The following is a 27,695-nucleotide window of genomic DNA, read 5'->3' as shown; positions in this document are numbered from 1 at the left end:
ATTATTTAATACAAAGACACAATGGGGGAAAAATTCAAACTATTCTATTTCAAAACACTTGAACTCCATCCTCCCTACATTGCCCCACAACTATACATTATTCTTTACCTTTTAGTAAACAAAAAGTTTTCAAAAGTGGTGGCTAACTCTGGCCACATACTGTCAAATTTTCCAGAGGAAGCATGCTGTCTAGCAACTGGTAACCCAATTGAGAGAACTTTAAGGAGTGAAGAGACTGCGAGTTTCCATGTGCTTTCTGAAGGGCAAGCATATTTCAGACTAAGAGGCATCCTTAGTGTCTGTCAAAATAAAATATTTACATTTGTTTCAATAAGATATATGTATATGAAACATATATGAAACTCAGCTGTACAGATAGTCCTTGATTTACAAGTTTGTTTAGTGACTGTTCAAAGTTACAAAGGGTCTGAAAAAAGTGACATGACCAGTTTCCACACTTATGACCATTATAGCATCCCAGTGGTAATGTGATCAAAATTAAGATGTTTGGCAATTGACTCATATTTATGACAATTGCAGTGTCCTGGGGTCACACTTTTGTGACCTTCTGACAAGCGAAGTCAATGGCGAGGCCAGATTCATTTAACAACAGTTTGACTAATTTAGCAACTACAGTGATTCACTTAATAACTATGGCAAGAAAGGTCATAAAAGGGGTCAAACTCACTTAACAAATGTTTCACTAAGCAACATAAATTTTGGGCTCAATTGTGGTTGTAAGTCGAGGACTACTTGTACTTGCATTTAAATCCCACTTACAGGCAAGGAAAAAACAACCTATAACTTTAGCTGGACTTAAATGGATAGGATGGGTATAGAGGAAGAGAAGTCACAACATGTAGCATTTAGGAATGAGTGAAATCTGGGGAATTTTTAAAAGGCATTTCATGCTGCTTCTGCAAATTATTGATAGGAAACCATCTCAAATGAATGGACATGCCATTTAGTATATTCAATGATTCACACATCTGGATATTACAAATACTATTTTTCAGGTATTCTCTAAATATGGTAGGAAAACTGCTGGTTCTCCACTGTATAGCTCTGGGAAATACCTGCAAAATTTGAAGGGAGCATGTAAAGAAGTAACAGCCCCATAGCAAGAAATATAGTGTTCATGGTTTTTCTTTCATTACGTTCATAAACATTAAAGAATGCTAAGAGCAAGGATATATTTCACATTAGGTGTAGGTATGCTTTTATGTTATCTCAGCCCAGCTTTACAAAACAGTAGAAAGACTTAAAACATTTGAACACTTTGGTCAGCCTCTTCTCTTTATTATATATGGTAGGTACCAAAGATGAAATAAAGACTTGAATGAATTCTGAATTAAAATGCTCTTTAGTCTTACATGACTGAAGATTTTACTTCATGCCCCATGAAAGATAATTAAATTAATAATTTAAAACAAGATAACGTATTGTTTTTGATTACTATTATCTTCATATCCTTCAAATAATACTTGCTATCAGAAAGGGGTTACAAAGAAATAACTAAATATGATCCACACTGATAATTGACAAAATAAAGAATAAATATACGGAAGAGTATAATTCTTGAAATAATAACTGAAAAAACAATAGTAATAAGCCACTCTTAAGCTTTCATGCAAGTTTTGTTATCCAACCTCAGACTTGGGAAACAACAATGCAGCTCATTTTAAAGAGTAATCTTAAAATCTATATAAAATATTTACCTTAATAATATTTTGAAGGACTCTTTCATTTACCACAGCTTTGTGACAAGCAGTCTTTTGGTACAGATCTACTACAACTTCTAAAGATCTTTCTGCAAATGGTACATAATTAAGTGCTACCCATTCTGCCTAAAACAAACAAACAACAGATTGTATAAAAGAAAATAAATAGGCCTAGTTTGGTTGCATGCACATTTTTTGAAGATTATAAAAAGAAAAATATCTGATCCATGAATTGTCTTTTTAAAAGATATTCCCAGTCCCACACACATATATAGAATTTTGAACTGGCAATTACATTTTGAATCAAAGACACCTTTAAGCACGTGCAATATTGCAATTTATGAAGGAAGAATGTTAAGCATGATCTTTAAAGAATTTTAACTCACCGGTGCAAACAGTTGTATCTATAGTGATTCCATTGTGTTGCATAATAAACAGAATAAGGAAAAATTAATATATTTTTATACATTTTACCTATATCATTCTTCTGGTTGCAAATCATTCTTCTGGTTATTAGTGCAAATGCAGTCAAATCAGTGACATTATGTTTGAATTTCATAAAATAAAGTATTAATAGTAAAATATATGATTTAATATTCAAAGGAAAATGCAAAGTTAGTTAAACCATCTTTGCTAACTAGGACATTTATTTTGGTTTTATAATTTCTTTTCTTAGTAGAGTGTCAATATCAAGAAAGAAAGTGACAAGAAAAAAAGAAAACTGAAAAACTTTACATATTTATTTAATTAGTTGGTAACATAAATATTGGCCAAACTCAGTTGGTTGATAATTATAAATTCATGCAAAACTAAATGTATTTTTCAATCTAAGCTTTTAAAAGTAAAACAGTTAAAACATCTCACCTGATTGAATTTTGCATTGGCAATGTGTTTTGTTTCTAGCTGTCCGTATTGTGGTGGTTTACAGGAAAATTCAACAAAAGCTAACAACTGATCAAAGATAGCAGGATACATTACTTGCATGTTTTCTGAACCTATACATATAGCCTATAAAAATCAATTAAAAATCAATTTTTCAGAAAATATTTAATTCTTTGCAAAAACACGACATATGCATATAGTTTTGTGATGTATATTTTAGGAATGTAAAATGCTGTAGGCATTAGGTTTTTCTAGTCTGAGAAAGTTTCATGAACTCTGTTGAACTGATAAAGCAGTCCAGTCTGCTGAATTAATTCAAAGGATAATTACTTAACCTCTGAACTTTACATTAAATACATTAATTGATACATTAGTTAGAGAGGTAACAATTCAGAAATCAATGAAACTCTCAGATTAGCTAACATTTGATTTACTTAGATACATACAATAGTAACAGAGGAAAATACAGATCAGACAGAAAGGTAGAAGTAGTATTTTTGTCAAATTGCCAAAAAAAAAAAAAGAAAAAAGATAATTAGGGGCAATTGGTCCCTGAGTTATCTACAGATTATGGAAAGAATACAACCAAAATTCTATAATAATAGTGGTGTACATAATACCAAACTAATTGATAAAGAAGAAAATATTTTGAAGGAAGATTATAGTGATGATAATAGAAAGGTCAAAACAATCTGAATGACATGCTTGTTCAAATGATCTGTCCCATTTTATGCAAGATTATGTCACCAAAAAATATTCTGACATAATGCTTAGATAGCTGTCACTTCATTTTTGTAACTATCTGAAGAAACAAATACAAGTATTTTTTGAAGAGAATTATTTCACAAGTAATAACTAGATTAATATTAAATAATCTACATACTACAGGTAGTCCTCAATTTACAACCACAACTGAGCCCAAAATTTATGCTGTTAAATAAGAAATTTAAGTGACTTTTGCCCCATTTTATGACTTTTAAGTGAATACTACCTTATTTTATGACATTTTTAAGTGAATCACTGCAATTCTTAAATTAGTAACATGGTTATTAAGTGAATCTAGTTTACCGGTTGACTTTGCTTGTCAGAAAGTCGCAAAAGAAGGTGATATGACCCCAGGACATTGCAAACATTATAAATGTGAACCACTTGTCAAGCATTCAAACCACATAACCATGGGGATGCTGCAATGGTCATAAGTGTGAAAAATGGACATAAGTCACTTTTTTCTGTGCTGTTATATCTTCAAGTGGTCACTATATGAACTGTTGTAAGTTGAGGACTACCTGTATATTGAGCATTTGTCAATACATTTATCTTCTAGTTGGCATATGCAAGAAATTGGTCCATTCAGAAATTCAAGAATGAATAAGCATTATGATTGTTGAGTATCTGCTTAGAAAGAGCATCTACCTGTATTTTGGCTGTTATTATGTGTTATCTGACAGTCCATAACTTATTAGAACAGTACAATTTGTTTTAAATCTGGCCACTTTATAATATGTTTGTTTTAATTTCTTTTAATATTGATACTGTGATTTTTTTACTTGGCTGTACACCGCCCTGAGTCCTTCGGGAGAAGGGCGGTATAAAAATTGAATAAAATAAATAAATAAATAATATTCCCAAATTGCAGGGAGAAGGAATGTTCTATGAGCCAATAGCTATTCCATTTCTGTATGCAGTTAGAGGGGCTTCATCGGATGATGTGGAGGATATTAATGAGTTATATTTTGAAGCATGAGATTTTGCTCCCTATTTATCTGCATTTCTTTTACAACCAAAGTTGAAGCATTACAACTGAGATTGTTTTTAATATTTTATATCTTGAATCCAGAATCAAAACATTGATAAATATTCTGCATTTTTATTTGATGGATAACTTCATGTAACTCTTGCCTTTACTCTGCATGTTTATATTCTAGAAAATGGGCAGCTTTGAGTCTTAAATCAGAATCTTCTTTTAGCTTGGATTGTTTTCAATCAAAGTAATTTAAATCAGCATAGACAAGAATTTCATTTAGTTAGATCAAGACTTCTCTTTCTTAAGTGATACTACACATCTTACTATTAAAGCAGGGGTCCCCAATACTCTTGGCTAGGAACTGGGCCACATAGCTGGAAGTGAGTGATGGGTGAGCAAGTGAAACTGAAACCACCACCACCCTTCCAGGTCTGTGGATAAATTGTCTTCCATAAAAGCGGTCCCTGGTACCCAAAATATTGGAGATCGTTGCACTAAAGACTATAATTTTTTTCAGTTAATTGGTTTATTTTTATACTGTTTTCTTCTACATTTAGATTTCTATATCCTTGTACCCTGTACCCATTATTCATGTGGAGACCATGTCTTAAAAGCATTCCTGTATTTTAAAAAGCCATAATTCATGATATTTTTGAAATTAAATATTGGAATACAAAATTATAAATGGAATATTATTGCAAACAAAACAAAACAAAACAAACAAAGTGGTAAACAAAAATAAAACCCCTAGACTAATATAAAGAAATAAAGTTAAATAGCTATTTGGTATGGTTAGTACAGTTACTTTTCATCAGTGAAAGTAAAATGCCTAATTAAATAATTTAGTTCTGGAATATGACTTAATTTATTCTTTTATATTCTAAAAATAAAAAATGGTAAATGCTTAAGTTCAGTTAACAGATTAAATGTACCGTTGCATACAGTATTTACATCTGTATTACATATATACCTATCATACTTTTTCTTTTCAGTTTCTCATTATGTATAATGAGAAAAAAAGAGTAAGCAATGTTACAGAAATTAAGAGTTAAGGATGAGAAACATAGATCAATTAGTTTACAACTAAGGCCATTTATTCTACTTCTTTAAACCTTTCTGTCCTTCAAACCATCCTTACTTCAATTATGTTCATATAATGCCTTTCATACAAATCATTAAATGTTCCATCGTTCTCTTTTTGAAGATTTCAGTAATTCCAATTTACTCATGTTTGCCTTTTCTTTTAACCCATCGTTATAGATATCTGTTTTGTGGCTCTATAGCATGGGTTCCCAAACTACCGCCCGCGGGCCGCATGTGGCCCACTGAAGCCATTAATCCAGCCCGTGCAAGACCACAAGGTTGCCCCACCCACATTGCCCCGCCCACCCTTCAGCAAAGCACAGGACTTGCCTTCGCGAGCCCTGCGGGGTAGAACTGAAAGATAAGCCCAATAATTTTGGCCTCCAGAATGCTTCTGGAGGTGGTGGGTGATGGTGAAAGGAGCCCAAAAAATGGATGAAAACAGCCCATTTTTGGCAAAAAACGAGCCGTTTTGGCCTGGTTTTGGCCTGCAGAATGCTTCTGGAGGTGGGCTGTGTGTATGTGGTGAAAGGAACCCCCAAACAGACAAAAACGGCCTGTTTTTGGCCAAAAAATGAGCCATTTTGCCTGGTTTTGGCCTGCAGAATGCTTCAGGAGGTAGGGGGATAAAAAAACGGGGTGCACAGATGCCCCAGGCGACCAAAAAATGGGCAAAAATAGCCCGTTTTTCACTTCCCCGCCTCCAGAAGATAGATAGATAGAGAGAGAGAGAGATAGAGGGAGAGAAAGGGAGAGACAGAGGGAGAGAAAGAGAGAGGGAGAGAGAGAAAGAGAGAGGGAGAGAAAGAGAGAGGTGGAGAGAGAGAGAAAAAGAGAGAGAGAGCGGGAGGGAGAGGGAGAGATTTCTCAAGCTCCCTGGGGTGAGAAGAATTGCTGCAAAACTGAGTTTCCTGAAGTCGACCATTAGACCCCTAAACAACTGAAAAAACGATTTAGTAAAAAGAAAAGGCAACCAAAAGAGCAACATGCAAACAAAAGCAAATAAAACACCCCCAGAAGCAAAACAAATTAAAGTTTAATTTGTGTGCATTGTTCAATGGACTGGTAAATTGGCCATGCCCACCTAGTCACATGACCTAGCCATGTCTACCTAGTCACATGCCCACCTAGCCATGCTAGTTCCCCCAACAATCTGAGGGACCGTGAATTGGCCCTGTTTAAAAAGTTTGAGGACCCCTGCTCTATAGTAATTCATTCTTTCTATATACGTAAATTACGTAAATTTTCTTTTTTTATATTTGTTAGTCATTTTTATATTTATCAACTTTTATACCTCACGAATTTGTTGTTGATCCTGTCTCGTTGTCATATTTTAATACATTTCTATTATGTTCAAGTTATTTTTATGTTTCTCTTGACCTACTAAACATTAGTACCTCTAATTTAGAGATTTCCAAGCCAGTATATTGTTGTTTATAGCTGATTCATTACCACATGTATACTGAGAGACACTCAGGATGTTTAGAAGTTGGATGAACTCTGTCTCTAAGAAGAAATTAGGGACAAAATATTGTCACCATGAGCACAACTGGGTTCTGAAGCAGGAATTAGCCAGACCTGTTCCTATTTGCTGCCTCATCATCTTGACTTGCATTTCTTTTTCTGATTATTTTTACTAGGCAAACACACACACCCTGGACAGAGTTACCCATAAATGTTAATTATGCCTGCAGACAGAAGTAGGAAAAAGCTGAAAAACTCTGGTGTCCTTGACATAGGAATGAAATCTCATAGGTTTATTCAGTATACAATTATAGAGTGTTTTCCGAACAATGTTAAGTACATTTTGCCTAGGGCGTATAAGCTGTTATATTTACTCCTAAACCAAGTAAGTTTTCAATGTCCTGAGAGAAACTTAGGGGAAGCAGAGTTCCTGTACGTAATGAATACAAAGCATTTCATATGTCATCACGCACAAACACACACAAGCATACACATAAATATATGCTAGACTCATTAGCATTGTTGGAAAAATTATTCAGAACTTCTTCTCTGGGAAAAAAAAAGCCTGTTTCAGGACTTAAAATCCTTTCCCCAAAATGCAGAAATAAAAATCTCTGATTATGAGAATTACCTCATCCAATAGGATTTTTTTCTATCAACAAAATTGAGGTTAACAGAATACTTATTTAAGACAAAGCTAATGAGCACTCATTCTCCAAGTTAGTTTGTTTTTATATAAAAAACTTAGATTTTTTTAGAAAACAAAAAGGAATTATGAAGAAATTATGTAAGAAACTGGTAACATTAATTGGTAGTATAAATACTTTTTAAAAAAGAAATAATGAATATAAATCCCACTGAAATCAACAAGATATAGTTAAGTGTAATGGCAAGTTTCATTAATTTCACTGAAACATTATTGGATGCGAATTATACTGATCAAGATCTATCAATTTAATTTATATTTTACATGTACATTACATTTTAAATGCATTACAGCACCGCAAATTAATTTCAGCTTTGTATTTTTAAAAAACATTTTCTTGATTCAGAAAATATATACTGAATATAATGTTAAAGAACTCTGACTGGCAGGATCTAGCAAGAGAGCCTTCTCTGCTTTTGGAATATTCTTCCCCCGGAGGTGAAGCAGACCCCCCACTATCCTAATTTTCTGAAAAGTAGTTGAAACATGGCTCTGTGGCCTTGCATGAGAAGCTCAGAGAAGCACACAGCTGTGGGGCTGGTTAGTTTCTGAATCATCTTTTAACTAATTTTAATCTGCCACCTCTTAAATTTTTAACTTTTAAATGTACTGTTTTATATTTTAACATTTTATTGTATACTGCCCAGAGTCCCTATCTGAGGGATAAATGTAAAAAAAATAAATACATAAATAATAAATTAAAAATGTAACAATTTATGTTGTGACAGATCTTTTGAATAAAGAATACTGAGAAGACACTTGAAACAGTATTTTTTTCAAGAAGTAGGAAAATTATTTTAAGTAATTAAAGTTAATTATGGTTATTACTATATAAGGCCATTGATGACAGTGTAAAAGAAATTGAGTGCTTTTCATAAAGTATTTAAAAATTGTGTTACCTTTTGTAAGACATCTAAAGCCGTAAGTACAGCTTCTTGCAAACTTGTTAGAACTGCCTCAGTATATGATGGTAAGATGAAAGGAGATGCATCAGAACTGATTGGAACAGAGATTGCACCATGTAGAATGACGCCTAGTTTTTGGAGATCATCCATACTGAAACCTGTTTTAATGTGTTGATAAAGGGCTGGAAATATCTGTATTAAAGCTGTAAGAAAAGGCTGGCTGGGAATAAAAGTCATTTTATCGAAAGAAACTGGGGGCTTTGTACTTTCTGAACCAATTCTAAACCAACTGTTCCATGCAGCCCACCAAAGCTCCAAGTCTTCAATTTCATCAGTTATCACAGGGGGCTCAGTTGCACTATATTTTCCAATCCTTTCTCCTATAGAATCAGTTCTCATAAAAGATCTTCCAAGGCCAGTGGCAGTCACTGATCCTATGAGGACAGGCACAGGAACATTAATAGCAGGTGGTGTATCAGGTTTCTCAGTTTCTCTAACAGGAGATACAATTTGTAAGATTTCCTGAAAGCTTTTCAAAGCAGCCAAAGAAACCTCATTGTTTTTGCTGAGTGCAGCTGACTGAATGTGATCAAGAAGAACATCCCAAGCTTCAGAAAAATCTCCTATTAGGGAAAAAGAAAGCTCAGTAAGATATGCTTCATTATTACTATGATATGTATTAAAAATAGCTCACTGGTTAGAGAAAAAATGATTTGTTATAAAGTATACAAAATAAGATACATTATACTACTGTCCAAAGATGTGTGAAATTTCATTAGCCACTCTACCTCCGTGGACACCATCCCAAATCTACTGCCCAATCCACTATTAAACAATACGATCCAAATTCAAGTTAGGATACCATTTCAGAGTTAGGGTTAGTCTTCTGTTAAAGCAGAATGTCAATTAAAGCTTAATTTACATCATTTGTGTCATTTCACCACGTTTGTATCATGATACAACTATCTGTGTGATAGTTACAGATAGTCCTTGCTTAATGATTACTTGTTCAACAACCATACAAACTTATGCTGGTACTGAACGAGTGGTTGTTTATTAGTCCTCATGATTATGATCATGATCCAGGTGCTTGGTGACTAGCTTACAACACTGCAGCATCTTGCAATCACATAATTGCCATTTACTACCTTTATTGCTGTCTTCTTTCAAGCAAAGTTAATGGAGAAATTGGCAGGAGATTGCAAATGATAATCACATGACACTGCACTTAATGCAATGGGTTTGTTTGACAAGAGCCAGAATTTCCATAGTGGTTGATTACATGAAATTGCATTTTACAACCGCATCACTTAGCATCAGACATTCAGTCCTAATTACCTTCGCTAAGTGAAGACTACCTGTACATAAATGATGAAAACTTAAAAGAATCATATGAACTAATTCAAAAACAGTGGACTCTGGTACCTTGGGATGCTGTTTTGGTAGAAAGTTTTTGGTTGCACTTGAAATTCATTAAATTCAGATCCAATTAACAATAAGAAAATAGGATTTTTGTCATAAAAGGAAGAAATTACTTTTCAATTAATGCAGAATCGGCAAGAAAATCTTATGACATAATGAAGTAAATAAATTAACCAAATTTGTATTAAAATAAGAGTTATAAATATAATCAAGATGAAAATTAAATTTCTTATTCATGCAAAATACATCTGCAGAACCAAAATGTCTATATAAAAACCTGTCTTAAACATAAATAAGAATTCACTGTACCTAAGGACTGCAACAAATACCGTCTTGTGTTGAATATTCTAGCTACTCCAGCCAATGTTAGTACCCATGTCTCAGCCCACTGTTTCTCTGCTGTATCTCGTGAATGGTGAATAAGAATGTTACCACCACCAGATTCAATCTTCTCTTTATCAGCAGTTGTAGAAGATTCCCGCACTCTATCCAGCAAATGAAAGAGAACCTATAAAATATTTAAGATCTTTAAACTAATATCTAATTAATAAATAAACACATTGGCAAATGTTTTTTCTCTAATGAAGAATTTATAATTGGTATTTTATTTCATTTTACTTCAAATCAGTTTTGACTCCTGGCAGCTACCTGGACTAGTCCCTGCAATTTTGGCAAGATTTGCAGAAGGGATTTTCCATTTTATTTTCCAAGGCCGAGAAAGAGGGACTGGTCCAAAATCATCCAGTTAGCTTCATGCCTAAAACAGGCTTCCAGTTTCTAGCCTACTACTAGAAACTACGCTAAACTGGCTCTCATTTTAATTTTACTACCATATAATTTTAAGTTAGTTACCGCCTTTGATACAGATGTAAGTGTTACAACAGAGCTAGCTTCTTTAAGTGCTTTTCCTTTGAAATTGAATAGAATTTTAAAATATTAATTATAATGAAACAGTTGTTGCTTATACTGTAATAAAGAATTAGAATCATATTAGGCCACTTTATAATTTCACTGAATTCTAAAAATATGCTCAAGTGAAAATATTGATTCCATTAACTAGGGATTCAAAACACAAAATTGATTTAGATAAAAAAGAGAAAGAAAAGAAAAAAAAAAGAAAAGAAAAAAGTGAAGAGGACATTGTATAAGAGAACTTTATCTAAATGAGAGGACAGCAATCAGTGATTTTTACCATCTCTCTAGTTCAGTCACATATTTTGCTTAGTTGCTGTTTTTCAGTAACAATTTTGCTGAAACCAATTGCAGTTGCTAAATGATGTATGTTGTTGGTTTCCATACACAGTATTTAATTGCAATCCAATACAGTAATTTGATGATGTGCAAGAAACAGTCCACATAGCTTTCTTTGACTTTTCAAAGCAAAAACTTCAATTTTCAAGAAGCAAGTAGTTGCCTTTTCAACAGTATGACTCAATCTTCTAATTCTATAAACTATATTTGATCTTTTACCTGTTGACAGAAATAACTAATCTCACTTTTTAGCAAATTATACCTATATCTATTTTTCATATATGTAAGAGAAACTTTCTGGAGTGTCAGAGCACTCCTCTCAGAATTTAGTTTCCAACTTAGGTAGGATGCAAAAAGATAACATAATACAGCTGAAAAAAAAGTGAAGCCATACACTCAATATCTTTGCTTATATGTAATATACAGTGCATTCAGAAAGTAATCAGACCCCCCCTTTACGTTTGTCAATTTTGTTATACTGTCTGATTCTACAGTTGTTGAAATTCATTTTTTCTCATTAATCTACACTCAGTACCCCATAATAACAAAGTGAAAGCAGAATTTTAAAAATGTCTGTAAATTTATTAAAAAGAAAAAAAACTGAAATATTACATTATCATAAGTATTCAGACCCATTACTCAGTACTTTGCTGAAGCACCTTTGGCAGCAGTTACAGCCTCGAGTTTTCTTGGGTATGATGTGACAAGCTTTGCACACCTGGATTGGAGGATTTTTTGTCATTCTTCCTTGCAAATCCTCTCCAGCTCAGTCAGGTTGGATGGTGACCATCAGTGGACACCCTTTTCAGTTCTCTCCAGAGTTGTTCAAAGGGTTCAAATCAGGGCTCTGGCTGGGCCACTCTAGGACCTTCACAGGTTGTCCCTAAGCCACTCCTGTGTTATTTTGGCTGTGTGCTTAGGATCATTGTCATGTTGTCAAGTGAACTTTGGGACATTCTGAGGTCCCGAGTGCTGTGGAATAGGTTTTCATTGAGCATATCCCTGTACTTCGCTCCATTCAGCTTTCCCTCAATCCTGGCCAGTTTCCCAGTCCCTGCTGCTAAAAAATACCCCCAGAGCATGATGCTGCCATCACCATGCTTCACTGTTGAGATGATGATGGGCAGGTGATAAGCGGTGCCTGGTTTCCTCCAGACAATAGTTTAGAATTGAGGCCAAACAGTTCAGTCTTGGTTTCATCAGACCAGAGAATCTTGTTCCTCACAGTCTGAGAGTCCTTCAGGAGCTTTTTTGAAAACTCCAAGCAGGCTTTCATGTGTTTTGCGCTGAGGAGAGGCTTCCATCTAGCCACTCTGCCATAAAGCCCAGAGCTGTGGATGGCCACAGTGATGGTTGTCCTTCTGGAACTCTGTCCCATCTCCACACAGGATCTCTGGAGCTTAGTCACAGGGACCATCAGGTTCTTGGTCACTTTTCTTACTAAGGCCCTTCTCCCCCGATTGCTCAGTTTGACTGGGTGACCAGCTCTTGGAAGAGTCCTGGTTGCACCAAATGTCTTCCATTTGACAATTATGGAGGCCACTGTGCTCTTAGGAACCTTCAGTGCAGCAGAAATTTTACTGTAGCCTTCCCCAGATCTGTGCCTTGCAATAATCCTGTCTCTGAGCTCTGTAGGCAGTTCCTTTGACATCATGGCTTTTGCTCTGCTACAGTATGCATTGTCAGCTGTGAAGACTTCTATAGAGAGGTATGTGCCTTTCAAATCATGTCCAAGCAATTTAATTTATCACAGGTCAACTCCAATCAAGGTGTAGAAACATGTTAGCAACGATCAAGACAAATGGGAGGCACCAGAGCTAAATTACAGGTTTTGTTGCAAAGGATCCGAATACTTATGCCAATGTGATATTTCAGTTTTTTCTTTTTAATAAATTTACAGACATTTCCAAAATTCTGTTTTTACTTTGTCATTATGGAGTACTGAGTGTAGATTAATAAGAAAAAATGAATTTTAACAACTGTAGAAATCAGGCTGCAGCATAACAAAAGTGATGGGGGTCTGAATACTTTCTCATTATATGTACCATACTTTTTGGAGTATAAAATGCACTCCCCCCCCCAAAAAAAGAGGGTGGCAATGTTGGTGTGTCTTATACACCGAATACATCCATTTTTGGCGTCTCGAAGCCTAGCCCTATGCGTCCTGTTTTTGTGAAAAATGGGTCCGTTTTTTACAAAAATGGGATGCGCAGAAGGCTTGGGAGGCCTGCAGAGTGCTCCTGGGGGCTGGGGAGCAATAATGTGACACGTGGGGGTGGGGGGTTGGGAGGCCAAAAATGAGCCCATTTTTTGAGAAAACAGATCACGTTTTTGTAAAAATGGGGGCGTTTTTGCTTCCCCCAGCCCACAGGAGCCCTCAGCAGGCCTTCCAAACCCTCTGTGGGCCCCATTTTTGTGAAAAACAGGCCCTTTTTTGGCCTCCCCCCCATGCATCACATTTTTGCCCTCCCTCACCCGCAGGAGCACTCTGCAGAGCGCTCCTGGGGGCTGGGGAGGGCAAACACGTTTTTTCATTGCTTACCTCTTCAAAATCTTGGTGCATCTTATACACTGGTGCGTCTTATAGTCCAAAAAATATGTTATATGATAAATCACTACAAAACACATGTTGCAAATACAGTCAAATGTAATTTACAGGCCTGGAAAGATTGGTGACAGAAAAAAATTGGTACACATCCCAATTTGTACTTTAAAATCTAATAAAAAGGATAATTTTGTCTTATATTATATAAAAAGAACTAGAATCAAGCATATTGTAAGAAAAATATCATTACATATAAATATCAGTACCTTCCATATAACTGTATGCCATGTTGAATGCTGAAGTAAAGTTCCATGAGCACCAATTGTAGAGAATAGAGTCTGCCCGGCACTCTTTCTAACTGCAGGGCGTGGATCTACACAGAGTTCACCTAGTTTGGCATATAGGCAAAGCCAGAGGCAATCAAATGGTGGTGCTGGATGGAAGGGACGGTTCAATGTTATCCCGTTTTCTTCTGCTTGCTTCTGTAACATTGTTTCTTCCTTGTTTAATTCCTTTTCAATAATTTCACCTCTTTGGAAGAAATAGTCTGAAATATTCCACTAGAAAACAAAAAATACTTCTTTGTAAGTGACTAAACACAAAGAAGAGTGGCAATCCTGCATTGGAAATGTAAAAAAAAAAAACCCAGTGAAAATGACAATATATATTTTATAAATTAAAATGAATTGTTCTGAACATTTAGCTGTTTTAGCATGGCATTATTTTTAGGCACCAGTTATGATGGATTGATTGATGCATGTAGGCATTTTGAGGAACTATTGTTAGGGATATTCCTTCTTAAATACGTGATTATTAGTTTGAATACTTAAAAATATTATAGAACATTTTGGCATTTCCTTTTTTTTATGAAAACCAGTAAGATGAAAAAGCAGATTTTAGCCAAATTCCCACAGAAATGGAATTTCATCAAAAACATTTTGGTTTAGAAGTGAACTATTTTCTTTAAAAAACAACAACAATCACTTAAGTATTTATATGTATGCTTTAAATGGACTAGCTCCAATTTTAATCAGGTTGCTGATATTACACAAAGTATGTCCTACTTTGTATAGTAAAAAATAACACTTAAAATGGCAATTGTGTCTGCTATTTTATACAGAACACATATTTTATATATCATATTTTAAGATTAGTGACTTTTATTTCAATGATACAGATATATGTACAGTACTTGGATGCCCTATTATATTAACAGGTACAACCAGGAGTAAGTAAAGCTTGGTTAAAACAATAATCCATAGCATTAAGCACATGGTTACTATAAGAGCATGTTACAGTGTATATTAGTGCATTAATGTGATAGTATATTAATGATTGATAGGTTAGCGAATCCCAAATTAATTTCTCTTTAGTTAGATCTAAAAATGTGGTACCAAACTCTATTGTTAGGTTTTATACTTTCACTGTATTAATATGCTAGTGACAGTTTAAAAATGGTAGCTGGACTATTATATTCAACCTTTTCTTTTAAGCTTGTGCTATGGCTCCCTGCTGACCATAATAAGAATACTTATTGTTAACATATATTTGCCAAAAACTTTTATTACACCATATTTATTTAGAAGCAATCTCTAACATGATTTAATTTGGTTTATTTATAGGAAAATGAAAGCAGAATATCAGTTTAAACCTTCACATAAAAATCTACATATTTAGGGAGTAAAAGTAACAATAAATGAAGCCTCACCAAAAGACCAATTGATGTTAAACTGATGTTTAGTTCTTGGTTGTGAAGCCCAAAACTTCCAGCGACATCTACTACTATCTGTAGGCAAGTACATGGCATTGTTGGCAAAAAGTCAGTCACAACCAACTGGAGACACTGGAATGCAGTCCGGATTAGAGACTCTCTATTAACAAAATCAATAGTTATTTATAAATAAGAGTTATGATACATATGGTCCTCAACTTATGATCAGTTGTTTAATGATCGTTTGAAGTTACGACGGATTTAAAGAAAGCTATCTGTGACCTATCCTTGAAGTTACAACTCCTGATTCCCCCATTGTCACATGATCATATTTGTTTATTTATTCATTTATTTAAACTTATAAATGTTGAAAGAAGTGCATGCGTTTGCATTATAATACATCGGCTGAAACTATTGTTCTTCCCTATAGATTTGAGTCGTATCCTTATGGAGGATAACTGTAAATCAACATGGATTAAGACTATTTAATTAAAACTCCAAAATCTTGGCCTCTGCAAGGAGGAGTTTCTAATGATGGACTGTAAATGTGTATTTAATGCATTTAAACATAGTATTAAAGATCAGGAGTTGTCTGCTTTACCCAAGAATGTTTTCTTGAGAAGATAGGCTCCCTTCATAAATCAGTGAAATATGTATCTCCTGTCCCTAAATTTTGGAGGGCACTAACTAGATCTAACACTTTGCCCATAGCAGTTCTGGAGGGCTGATACAAAAAAGTTCCATATAAGTTGAGACTGTGCCCCTGTGGACAAGGGGGTTATTGAAACCACGTCCTGCTGTATTGCACCCTCTATAAAGATCTCATCTTCAAGGACTCATTTTAACTTCTTACTTGACACAAAATATCCCAGTAATTCTGATCTTTTTTATGCACATGTCAATCCTGAAGTAAGCTGGCTGAGGCCATCTTGGAGGCTTCACGGTTGTCACAAGGAAGAAGAAGGGATAGGGAGGGAGGAAATAGATAGCTGGGGTTTTACAGTCAAAACAAAAATTTTTCCTGTGGGAACTAAGGACATTCCAACAGATGGCTGGGGAGAAGAGGAGTGGAGTAACCATGGCCAGCACCTCGATTGGACAATGTGACTGATGACTTGGGGAAAGGGGGGAAATTTTACTTTTTTAATTAAGTGAAAACTGTGGGAATCTTCAGAGACAGTATTCACCAGTTGTGCCAGATGATGTATTCAATAAATTGTTCCTTGAGGAATCTATCTGTCTCTGAGTTCTGCTTTCTTTGGGCAAGGGACAAGGGGACCTCTGGAACTGGATTCATCTGGGGACTGGAGATTTCAGATGGAATTCCACAGCCAGACCTTGGAGGCCTTACCAGAGATATTCAACAGGATGAGCCTTGAAAGCCTGGGGCAAGCACGCCAGGTTGAGTGGGCCAGAGTGATCCTAAGCCAGCCAACTCCAATGTTCCCTCCCAGCAGAGAACAAGCCTCAATCCCAACAGCCCGACCATCCAGCCCTCTGCTGGTCCCCTTGGCTGTGATGAAGTCCACCAAGACCTCCTAGAGGGCCAGCCCCACTTGGTCATCCACACCAACTGCTAGCGTGGCAGGTGCCTCCCGGCTGGGCTTACTACCCCAGGCACAGCTGGGCCCAAATGCAGAGGGACCCTGTAGGGGTGCCACCGCAGCACCTTGTGCCTGCTTCTCCACCTCCACCTCCCACTGCACTGCCAGCGATCAAAGCCATCTTCGATGGGGACAAGAATAAGCTCACATTCTTTCTGAACCAAGTGTGGGCTCACATTGATGACCATGGCCATAGCTACCCCACCAACCAAGCCATGGTCCAAGCTGTATCTGTAAACCTAAGAAGGGAAGTGGCTGAATGGGTAACCCAGCTCCATGACAAAGATGGGAAACACTGACACCTTCCTGCAGCAGCTGAGGGCCAGATTCGAAGATGAGTCCCAAGCCCAGCAAGCTGTAGCAGAGATAACGAAATCAAGCAGAAGAGTTGCCCTGCCAAAGAGTATGTCAGGGAATTTAAAAGAATTGCTAGGAAACTGCGGCACTGGCCAGAACGGCTCCTGGTCTACTTCTTTAAAGAAGGCTTAGACTCAGAACTATTTCACACATGAATTTGTCAAGGGGTCCCTGATCGCATCCATGAATGGTACCGAATGGCGGTGGCCATGGACCTCAAATTCAACCTGCACAAGAAACGTGGGTCCACAGAAAGGAAGCCAAAGAGCCAACCCGAGAGGCACCAACTTGGTCGGTGACCAACCCCTGCCAGGCCAAAGGGCAGCTGGGAGGGATTTCAGAACAGCCCATCAAATGCTTCTGCTACAGCCAGCAAGGCCACCAGGCAGCTAAATGCCTGGCCCCGGCTCCTCAACAAAAAGGGAAAATCCTGGAGCCGACAAAACCTAGGAAGTCACCCCAGAAAGTGGAAAATTCGCCCGCCAGGCCATTGAGGTCTCCCCTCCCCCAAGCAGGGAAGAAAGAATGCCGGCCTTGCAACCTTGGCTGCCCACACCCTATGACAGCGACGACAAGGATGACCTGATGGTAAGTGAAGCCATCCACCCATTCGCCATCCAGTTGAGACTAGTAGTTCCAAAAACTGGGGTACAGGGGGAGATGGAAGACATCATAGACACGGGCATCACCTTTTGCCTAAGCAGCCTGCCCATGGTCCTAAATTTGGAGATCAGGATGAAAACAATGACCCAGCCTATATGGTTCGAGCAGGTCAATGGATTGCTGATAGGGGGAGCCCCTGCCACACTTCTCACTGAACCAACAATGCTAGAGATGGGCCGGCACTGGGAGCTCATCCATTTCATAGTGATGCCAAAGATGACCGAATCAGTGATTCTAGGACTAGCGTGACTAGACAAATGGGCCCCTACCATCTGGTGGGAAGGGGTGACCAAAAGCTTAGACTGGGAATAAACCCTCTTCCTCCCTCTGAAGTGGCCATGGGGGGAGCTGTCCAATGGCTGAAAGACCAAAGTGAGACAAGAGGGCCAAAATCATGTCCAAACAGCTCTCAGGGATGCCAAAAATCCCCAGAGAGTACCAAGATCTAGCAGGCATGTTCAGTGTTCAGCAACACCCTACCGCCTCCTCACCGTCCTACCAAATGCGCTATAGAATTTGTGCTTGGGGAGAAACTACCCAAACTGAAAATGTACTCCATGGTCCATAAAGAAATAAAGGAACTGAGGGAGTACATTGACACGAACCTATCTAGAGGGTTCATACAACAAGCAAAGTCAAGGGTGGCCACCCCAGTCTTCTTCAAAGAGAAAAACAACATGCCTATGAGGCTATGTGTAGATTTTAGAGGAATTAACACCATTTGTGTGGAAAATATATACTGTACCCACTCCCCCCATGGAAGACCTTCTAGCAGACTTGACAAAGGAAAAAGTATTCACCAAATTAGATCTCTGAGAAGTGTACTATCAAGGCGTACTACACCATGGTTCCCCCCCCACCAACCGGCGACACAAGCCACCACCAGAAGACAAGCGCAACAACAAAGAGCCAGAGGTGGCGGAGGTTTATCTCAAAAACTAAAAACCAAATTGACTGCTGATCTGTGGTACAAGGATAACTGAGGGGAACTGACTGTTAGGGACAAACAAGCCTGGAAGGACTCCAAGCTATATGTCTCCAGCAGCTTGCACCTCCAGATACTCCAAAAGACCCACGACCCAGGACCCTGAAAACCTTGTACCTGGCCAGGAGACAATTTTGGTGACCAAAAATGAAAGGAGACATTGAGAAATATGTCAAAAGCTGTGCAACCTGTGCAGCAATGAAGAAAAGACCAGGGAAGCCCCTAGGGTTGCTCCAACAAGTGGCAGACCCATCCCGACCTTGGGAAGAAATTGTCATGGACTGTATACCCTGTTTCCTCCCAAATAAAACATCCCCCGATAATAAGCCCAATCGGGCTTTTGAGCGCATGGCAATAAGGCCAAGCACTTATTTCCGGGTTCAAAAAAATATAAGACAGGGTCTTATTTTCAGGGGAAATGGTAATAGAGTTCCCTGAGAGTGGTGGCAACATGGTCCTTTGGACCGTGATAGACCTGTTCTCAAAACAAGCCCATTTCACAGCCTGCTCAAGTTTCCCATCAGCCCACAAGCTGGCCAACTGTTCATAAAACGTTTCTATAGCCTACATGGTGTTCCTCGTAGAATAATCTCTGACGGGGGGGTCCAATTTACAGCTAAGTTCTGGAGGGAGTTTATACAATCCATTAGGTTCTCACAGGGACTTAGTTTGGCCTTTCACATGAGTACTAAAAGGGCCATGGAATAGACTAACAGCATGGTTAAACAATATTTAAGATGCTACATTGATTACCAATAAAACAATTGGGCAGAATTACTGCCTTTTGTCGAAGTGGCATACAATAATATGGTGCACAGTAGCATTGGCTTACACCCTTTCCAGATCACCAGTGGCATAGAATTCATCCCCATGCCTGAGCTCCTGAGAGAGCCGCCCTCCTCCATGTCTTTAACTGAATGGATGGAGTCCCTAAAAAAAGCCTGGGAAAATACAAAGCATGCCCTTTAAGAAGCAGCAAAGACTCATAAAGTGCAAGCCGATAAACATCGAGCCCCTCAGAAGCCTTTCCAGATAGGGAGCAAAATTTACCTCTCAACAAAATTCTTAGGCTAAAACTCCCCTGCAAGAAGCTAGGGCCAAAGGTCATAGGACCCTTTCCAATAGTGAAAGTGAGTAACACAGTTACAGTACAGCTGAAACTCCTCTGCCTACTAGGAAAAGTGCATCTGGTCTTTCACAGCAGCTTGCTAAAACCGGTGGTAGATTCCCAGCTGAGGCCAGTAGACAGGGCAGCCCCAAAACCAATCTTAGTGCAAGGGGAAATGCATTACAAAATAAAGAGAATGCTAGATTCCAGATTGTATAAACGGAGATTGCAATACTTAGTACAATGGAAGCTACATGGGTAAAGAGCTGGGATGTAAAGGCAAACAGGCTGGTCAAACAGTTCCATGAAAAATACCCTCAAAAACCAAAGGGACCTCTGGGAGAGGAAGAGGTGATTAATTTGAGCACTAATTAACCTCTATATGGTTTTTTCTTTTCTTTTTCAGGAGCTAGTCAGTTAAGGAGGTGCTGACTGTCAACCCTGAAGCAAGTCTGGCTGAGGCCATCTTGGAGAGGAGGAGTGGAGTAACCAAGCAATCGGCCAGTACCTCGATTGGACAATATGACTGATGGGGGAGAGGAAGGCTGCTGGAGGGCTGCTAAAGCATGTTTGCAGTAGTGCTTCTTGGTTTTATTTTATTTTATCAATTTTTAGTACTCCCATTGGGATTCTTTTTTATTTAAGTAATATTTTTCGGAGAAGATAACAGCGTAGACCATAACACAGACAAAAGTTTTTGTTTTTGCCGGGGACTAATAAGGCATGGGAAAAAGAAAGAAACACAACAACAAAGAGATGGAGGTGGGATCTCTCCCACCAGTGAAAACTGCAAAACAACCAAGAATTGAGAAGCATTTTGCTGGCAAGAAATCTGTAAGTAAAACTAACCCCCACCTCCATTTCCAACAATGTTGAGAGGTTAGAATGGGACTTGCAAAGAGATTTGACAATGTGAATAATGACTTGGGGAAAGGGGGTAACTTTTACTTTTTTAATTAGGTGAAAACCATGGAAACCTTCAGAATCAGTTTCACCAGTTGTGCCAATATGATGTATTCAATAAATCATTCCTTGAGGAATCTACTCTGCCTCTGAGTTCTGCTTTCTTTGGGTGCATTACTTGGAACACTGACAGCACAGCTACTACCGGTAAAATGTAGTTTCTTTGATTGTAGTTAGGTTTTGTTATAATGTCTGTAAAATTAGACAGACACATTAATAATTTCATAATTATTAATAATTTTGCCATCAATTATTAATAAGTTCACCCTCAATTGTAGTATATTACTACGTCCTGTCCTTTAGGGGTAAGGTTAAAACCTAGGGATTGTATTTAGTGTATTGGGTTGTGCTGGTTGAAATGTCAGCTTCCAATATTACCATCTTTGGTTTTAGTTATTGGTGGTACCCTACTAGAAGTGTGGGCAGGTAAGATAATCAGACATGTAAATATTTTAAATAAAATAAATAAATACAATATACTTACCCTTGATCACTTCTAATTGCTCCCATAACTCCAAGCACCAAGGGCCATCCAGGCCCTAGACTGTCCCCTTGGCTTTGCAAAATCTGTAAAACGCATTCCAATTGCTTGAGTCTAATATCAGGGTGACTGATATTTGACAGCTCTTTCAGTGGGTTTAGTAACAACAGCTGAAGCCTCTGGAAAAAAAGAAATGAAAATATTATTCATAATAAAAGAACTAGAAATGGTAAGATAGTTACTGTTATCTGTTGCAAACATCTGTAATATAACATAAAATTAGAAACAACATAAAATAATGCTTCAACTGTCTCATGAGTGATCAAAATCAAATTCTCTATCATTATAATTTTGTGATTAACCTCCTGCCCATAGTGCCATGCTTGGAAACACCAGTAGATAAATGTGACTATACAACTTCTAAGTGTAGGAAAGATGTTTCCTCTGGGATTGAAAACAAACAAGTGGAGAAAAGTTACTTACCATACTAATGACTAGACTGGTCTACACCCAACCTTGTTCACTATTCTATAACTGTCAGTTTTATTTAAGGAGACTTTATCATATAAATAGCAATAGACAGACTTCATATCTCTAAATTATGGAGACTATACTTTGTAGCTTTAAGACATTTTAAACTCCCCTCTTATAATAGTAACATGTAGGGCCACATCTTCTAACATCTAGTAATATCTGATAACAATATAATCACTAATAAATTGATGTCATGATATATATTGTATATGCCATAACTTGCTCATTATGTATTTTTATTCTATCTGGGCTGCAGTATTCTGTCAACTAAATGGGGTTTTCTTTGGAAAATACATTTACAGGGCTATTTATCAGTGCACCATTATTCAGTCCAATAAACAGATAATTTTCTAGGAAACCCATTGATTAGCAGAACAACATTTTAATCAAATAACATGATATTGAAATTCTAGTTCTACTCTATAACTAAATTTGAATGCAATTATAGAAAAAAATTTAACTTCTTACTCAACATCATTATCAATTAAGCTACTAATTATTTTCTAGCATGCTAATTTACCTGGTTCTGAGAGAGCGAAGGGTCATGGTTAAATGTCAATCCGGCTTTTATAAGAGAAGTTAAAGCTTCTGCTCCCCATTCCCTCATCCTTGAGTTTGGATGTTGGCAGACCTAAAGTCAGAATGCACATTAATAAATATTCAGCACTCTATATTGCTTTTCAGTCTATAAAATCATTGAAAGAATACTAATGTCTATCCTGATAATTATAAACCACTCTGTTTATACATTAGCATAGCAGTTGTTGCATTAGCAAGCAAAATGCTTCGTATTTTTTATTTTCAAAAACTAAATTAAATTAAGAGGATACTTATCAGTGTAGTAATAGTATCTTTACATGTTTCATATGTTACTATATTCTCTACCCAATTCTGATGATTTGCATGGTTGTAGTGTTGTGTCATCTTATCTTATAAAATGTTCATTCTGCTTATATTAAAATTTATCTCTTTGAAATCTCAGTTTGGTTTTATATATTATTTTCCAACATCACAACGTGATAATTCTACATTAGAAAAAGATCAGCTAGTAAATAAGAAAGCCATACTTGCAAGGCATGCTTACCTTCTGAATTAAAAAAATTAGGAAGCAATAAAGGAAAAGGGAAAAATATGAAAAAATATGAATCTAAGGCAATTCAAGCAATAAATATTAAAATAACAAAACTAAGCTTTATATCATTCTAGATCTGATGCATAACATTTCCAGTAGTAATATAATGGCTGAAATGTCAGCCCTATCTGGAAAGATCTGAATTGCAATATTGATTTAGTCATGTTGCAATGAATTGTCATAGCTGCCAAGTCTAACCTATTTCCCAGATTTGTTCAAAAATGAAACTGGGGAAGATAATATAATTTATTATCAGCATATAAACACTAAATAACAATATAAAATATTGGTGTAGCATTGTAGTTTAAAATATGGAACTGACCTATTTTTCAAACTGAATTCTACTACTCCCCCACTTCCTGAGCTTGCCAGCCTAGAAGTAAATCATTTTAATGATATATCAATGCAAAAAATATAATTTTTCTATTAATTTTATGAAGAGAAAAATGCATAGTAAAAATGGAAAAAAAACTGACAATGAGGTGTGAAACATACATATATTTCAATGTTATTACTATTATTACAGTCATGGCCGAAATTGTTGGCACCCCAGAAATTTTTCCAGAAAATCAAGTATTTCTCACAGAAAAGTATTGCATTAAGACATGTTTTGCTATACACATGTTTATTCCCTTTGTGTGTATTGGAACAAAACAAAAGGCAGGAAAAAAAGCAAATTGGACATAATGTCACACAAAACTCCAAAAATGGGCTGGACAAAATTATTGGCACCCTTAACTTAATATTTGGTTGCACACCCTTTGGAAAAAATAACTGAAATCAGTCGCTTCCTATAACCATCAATAAGCTTCTTACACCTCTCACCCGGAATTTTGTACCACTCTCCCTTTGCAAACTGCTCCAAGTCTCTCTTATTGGAAGGGTGCCTTTTCCCAACAGCAATTTTAAGATTTCTCCACAGGTATTCAATGAGATTTAGATCTGGACTCATTGCTGGCCACTTCAGAACTCTCCAGCGCTTTGTTGCCATCCATTTCTGGGTGCTTTTTGACGTATGTTTGGGGTCATTGTCCTGCTGGAAGACCCAAGATCTCGGATGCAAACCCAGCTTTCTGACACTGGGCTCTACAGTGCGACCCAAAATCCCTTGGTAATCCTCAGATTTCATGATGCCTTGCACACAGTCAAGGCACCCAGTGCCAGAGGCAGCAAAACAACCCAAAAACATCATTGAACCTCCACCATATTTCACTGTAGGTACTGTGTTCTTTTCTTTGTAGGCCTCATTCTGTTTTCGGTAAACAATAGAATGATGTGCTTTATCAAAAAGCTCTGTCTTGGTCTCATCTGTCCACAAGATGTTTTCCCAGAAGGATTTTGGTTTACTCAAGTACATTTTGGAAAACTGTAGTCTTGCTTTTTTATGTCTCTGTGTCAGCAGTGGAGTCCTTCTGGGTCTCCTGCCATAGTGTTTCATTTCATTTAAATGTGGATAGTTCGCGCTGACACTGATGCTCCCTGAGCCTGCAGGACAGCTTGAATTTCTTTGGAACTTGTTTGGGGCTGCTTATCCACCATCTGGACTATCCTGCGTTGCAACTTTTCATCAATTTTTCTCTTCCGTCCACACCCAGGGACATTAGCTACAATGCCATGGGTTGCAAACTTCTTGATAATGTTGTGCACTGTGGACAAAGGCAAATCTAGATCTCTGGAGATGGACTTGTAACCTTGAGATTGTTGATATTTTTCCACAATTTTGGTTCTCAAGTCCTCAGACAGTTCTCTTCTCCTCTTTCGGTTGTCCATGCTTAGTGTGGCACACACAGACACACAATACAAAGACTAAGTGAACTTCTCTCCTTTTATCTGCTTTCAGGTGTGATTTTTATATTGCCCACACCTGTTACTTGCCCCAGGTGAGTTTAAAGGAGCATCACATGCTTGAAACAATCTTATTTATCCACAATTTTGAAAGGGTGCCAATAATTTTGTCCAGCCCATTTTTGGAGTTTTGTGTGACATTATGTCCAATTTGCTTTTTTCCCTCCCATTTTTTGTTTTGTTCCAATACACACAAAGGGAATAAACATGTGTATAGCAAAACATATCTTAATGCAATACTTTTCTGTGAGAAATACTTGATTTTCTGGAAAAATTTCTGGGGTGCCAACAATTTCGGCCATGACTGTATATCTCATAACTGGCAATATTGGCTTGAACTGAAATTTAGCAACACTGAAGGGCTACCTGGATTTCCATGTCTGCTAAGCAGAATCACTGCATTTCTGATCAATATGAATTTGTAAATTTTCAAGCATTAATATCAAATATCATACTTGCAGCACCCCAAATCTTGGTAATATTTCTCACTACAGAACTTTTGGGGCTCTGTAAATCCTTTGAAAGATATGTATTAGAACAAGCAGAAAGACCTACAAATTAGCACTCTTTGTATCAATTAAGGAGCTGCACATTTTTCCAGGGCAACTGCTGCTTTTTGAATCTGGTTTGGGTTGTATCTGCAGGGATATGTATGGTCATGCATAAGCACTTCTCTTTGGTAGGAAAAAAACACATCTGTTTTGAAAGATTAGTATTCCTTCAGCATATTTATTAAAAACATAACGTTTCTAATATAAAATTTATAAATTCATGTAAAGCAAAACAATTCAATTTTTCTGAGATAAGAAGCATAATCAGCACAGGTACACGAAATACCCTTTTGTAGGTAGCTAAAACATTACATTGTATACAATCCAAGAATATCTATTCTGCTTTTCAGATAAGGCAGAATTATAATTTTAATTTGCAATATAGTATTTTGGGCAGCATTAACCTGATTTAAATTATGTGCAATAATAACAGCCCAACTGACAATCATTTTACTACATAGTTGTGAAATTTCTGGCATATTAAGTGTGAGATTATCAATAAAGGCACATATTAACAAGCTATTTAACATACCAATATTAAAAAAACCCCACCATCCAGTATTTGGATGGGAGATGTCAAAAAAATCCCAGGTTTTTAAACTAGATTAGAATGTTAGAAAAAACCCATTTTGTTTTGTTCCTTATTTTAAAGAAGAAGAAAATTTTATACTGCTGCCAAAATAACTACAATGGATACATCAATTGTTTTATCTCCTAGTACACAACTGTATGGTTTATTTATTTGCAAGTTATGACTATATAAGAAAAGATGCATTCTCTGAAACAGTGATGGTGCTCATGTGGGAAAAATGTGACTTTCTTCTCATCTGATACTTTCCCAATCCACACAGGTACAGAATTCAGACAGTACACATTAAGCAGGGAATTGGAGGATTCACTAGTCTAATTAGCCCTTCTGATTCCATGACTCTACAGTTAATAAGGAACAAAACAGAATAGAAAAGGAAAGCAACTAATATTAAACATTACTTGCTTCTTATTCTTATGCCTTTAAGTCTTAATTAAAGGGAGAAATATACTAAGATTTTTCAAACATAAACACTGATAGAAGATTGTAAAATGATTCATTACCTCTAAAAGATGACCAGTCAGTGGTCTCCACAGAATTTCAATCCTATGCATGTTAACCAGTCCTGTTTCTAACAATTTAGCAACAGCAAACAATGATGGTTCCTAAATGCAAATGGTATTTAAAATGATTTCATTCACCAGCTCAAACTGAAGAACAGTGTTCTATACTGAAGAACAGTGATGTAAAGTGTTCTCTTCAAGGTTTGTTGATATAGCAGTTTATTTTTTAGTTATGAATTATAATCCTTTACTCAATATGATAAAATTAATACTGTGTATCAACTGTCCATATGAAGTTCAAATATATATTTGTTAAGAGTACAGAGTCTGGATCTGTTTCACACAAACTTTTGAAGTACCTTGAAGTAACTATACACACATGGGAGATCAGTTCATTTGCTTCTTAGTTTGATAAATCCCCATATGATGAGGAAATTGAAGTATTCTTATTAAATGACCAATACCCATACAATTCAAAGGCAGTATAATTTTTTTTATTTATACCCCTAGCTTACAGAATCCATTTGGTGCCTTCAGTGAAATGTTACCTTTACAGGGTTTCTTCTTTTTATATATGTATCTACTATATATATTTACCATATTTCTTGGAATAGAAGATGTACCTTTTTCCGCCCTAAAAGTGGGTGAAAATTTAGGTGCGTCTTATAGACCAAATATTCCTGAACTCCCACGCATTGAGTTTTCGCCCTTCCTGGCCCCCAGAAGGACTCCGCAGCCCCAAAATGCATGTGCTTTTGGCAAAAATGGGCTCGTTTTTAGCAAAAACAGGCCGTGCAGATCACTGCGGAATGCTTCTGGGGCCCTGGAAAGGCGAAAATGCGACATGCAGAGGGCTTGGGAACCAAAAACCCGGATGGTCAGGATCCTCAGAGCTTAGGTCTTAGGCTGATGCTGTGCAATGCCCGCTCCGTGGTTAATAAGGCTC

The 27,695-nt window shown here is 36.9% G+C and overlaps 1 protein-coding gene across 6 annotated transcripts in view; it reads right to left on the bottom strand.

The window, feature by feature from the left end:
• The window catches only part of MON2 (MON2 homolog, regulator of endosome-to-Golgi trafficking), an 85,050-nt gene that overhangs the window by 9,202 nt on the left and 48,153 nt on the right, over positions 1-27,695 (bottom strand). For 3 of the 6 annotated variants that reach the window (XR_009156125.1, XM_058191165.1, XM_058191163.1), the window contains 11 exons: positions 26,750-26,851; positions 22,650-22,760; positions 21,599-21,774; positions 15,432-15,594; positions 13,990-14,283; positions 10,237-10,435; positions 8,500-9,128; positions 2,586-2,729; positions 2,108-2,125; positions 1,719-1,847; positions 109-299 (listed from right to left, as the gene is read on the bottom strand). Coding sequence is in view for 5 of the 6 variants with exons in the window: in XM_058191165.1 (XP_058047148.1) it covers positions 109-299; positions 1,719-1,847; positions 2,108-2,125; positions 2,586-2,729; positions 8,500-9,128; positions 10,237-10,435; positions 13,990-14,283; positions 15,432-15,594; positions 21,599-21,774; positions 22,650-22,760; positions 26,750-26,851 (2,156 nt within the window). In the remaining variant the exon portion in view is untranslated. The remainder of the gene's footprint in view (positions 1-108; positions 300-1,718; positions 1,848-2,107; positions 2,126-2,585; positions 2,730-8,499; positions 9,129-10,236; positions 10,436-13,989; positions 14,284-15,431; positions 15,595-21,598; positions 21,775-22,649; positions 22,761-26,749; positions 26,852-27,695) is intronic. The other 3 variants (XM_058191166.1, XM_058191164.1, XM_058191168.1) reach the window with 2 other exon arrangements.

This window comes from Ahaetulla prasina, chromosome 7 (assembly GCF_028640845.1).
Source record: "Ahaetulla prasina isolate Xishuangbanna chromosome 7, ASM2864084v1, whole genome shotgun sequence".
Taxonomy (NCBI): Eukaryota; Metazoa; Chordata; class Lepidosauria; order Squamata; family Colubridae; genus Ahaetulla; species Ahaetulla prasina.
The sequence above is the reverse complement of the archived record's forward strand: the minus strand, read 5'-3'. Positions and strand labels throughout refer to the sequence as shown.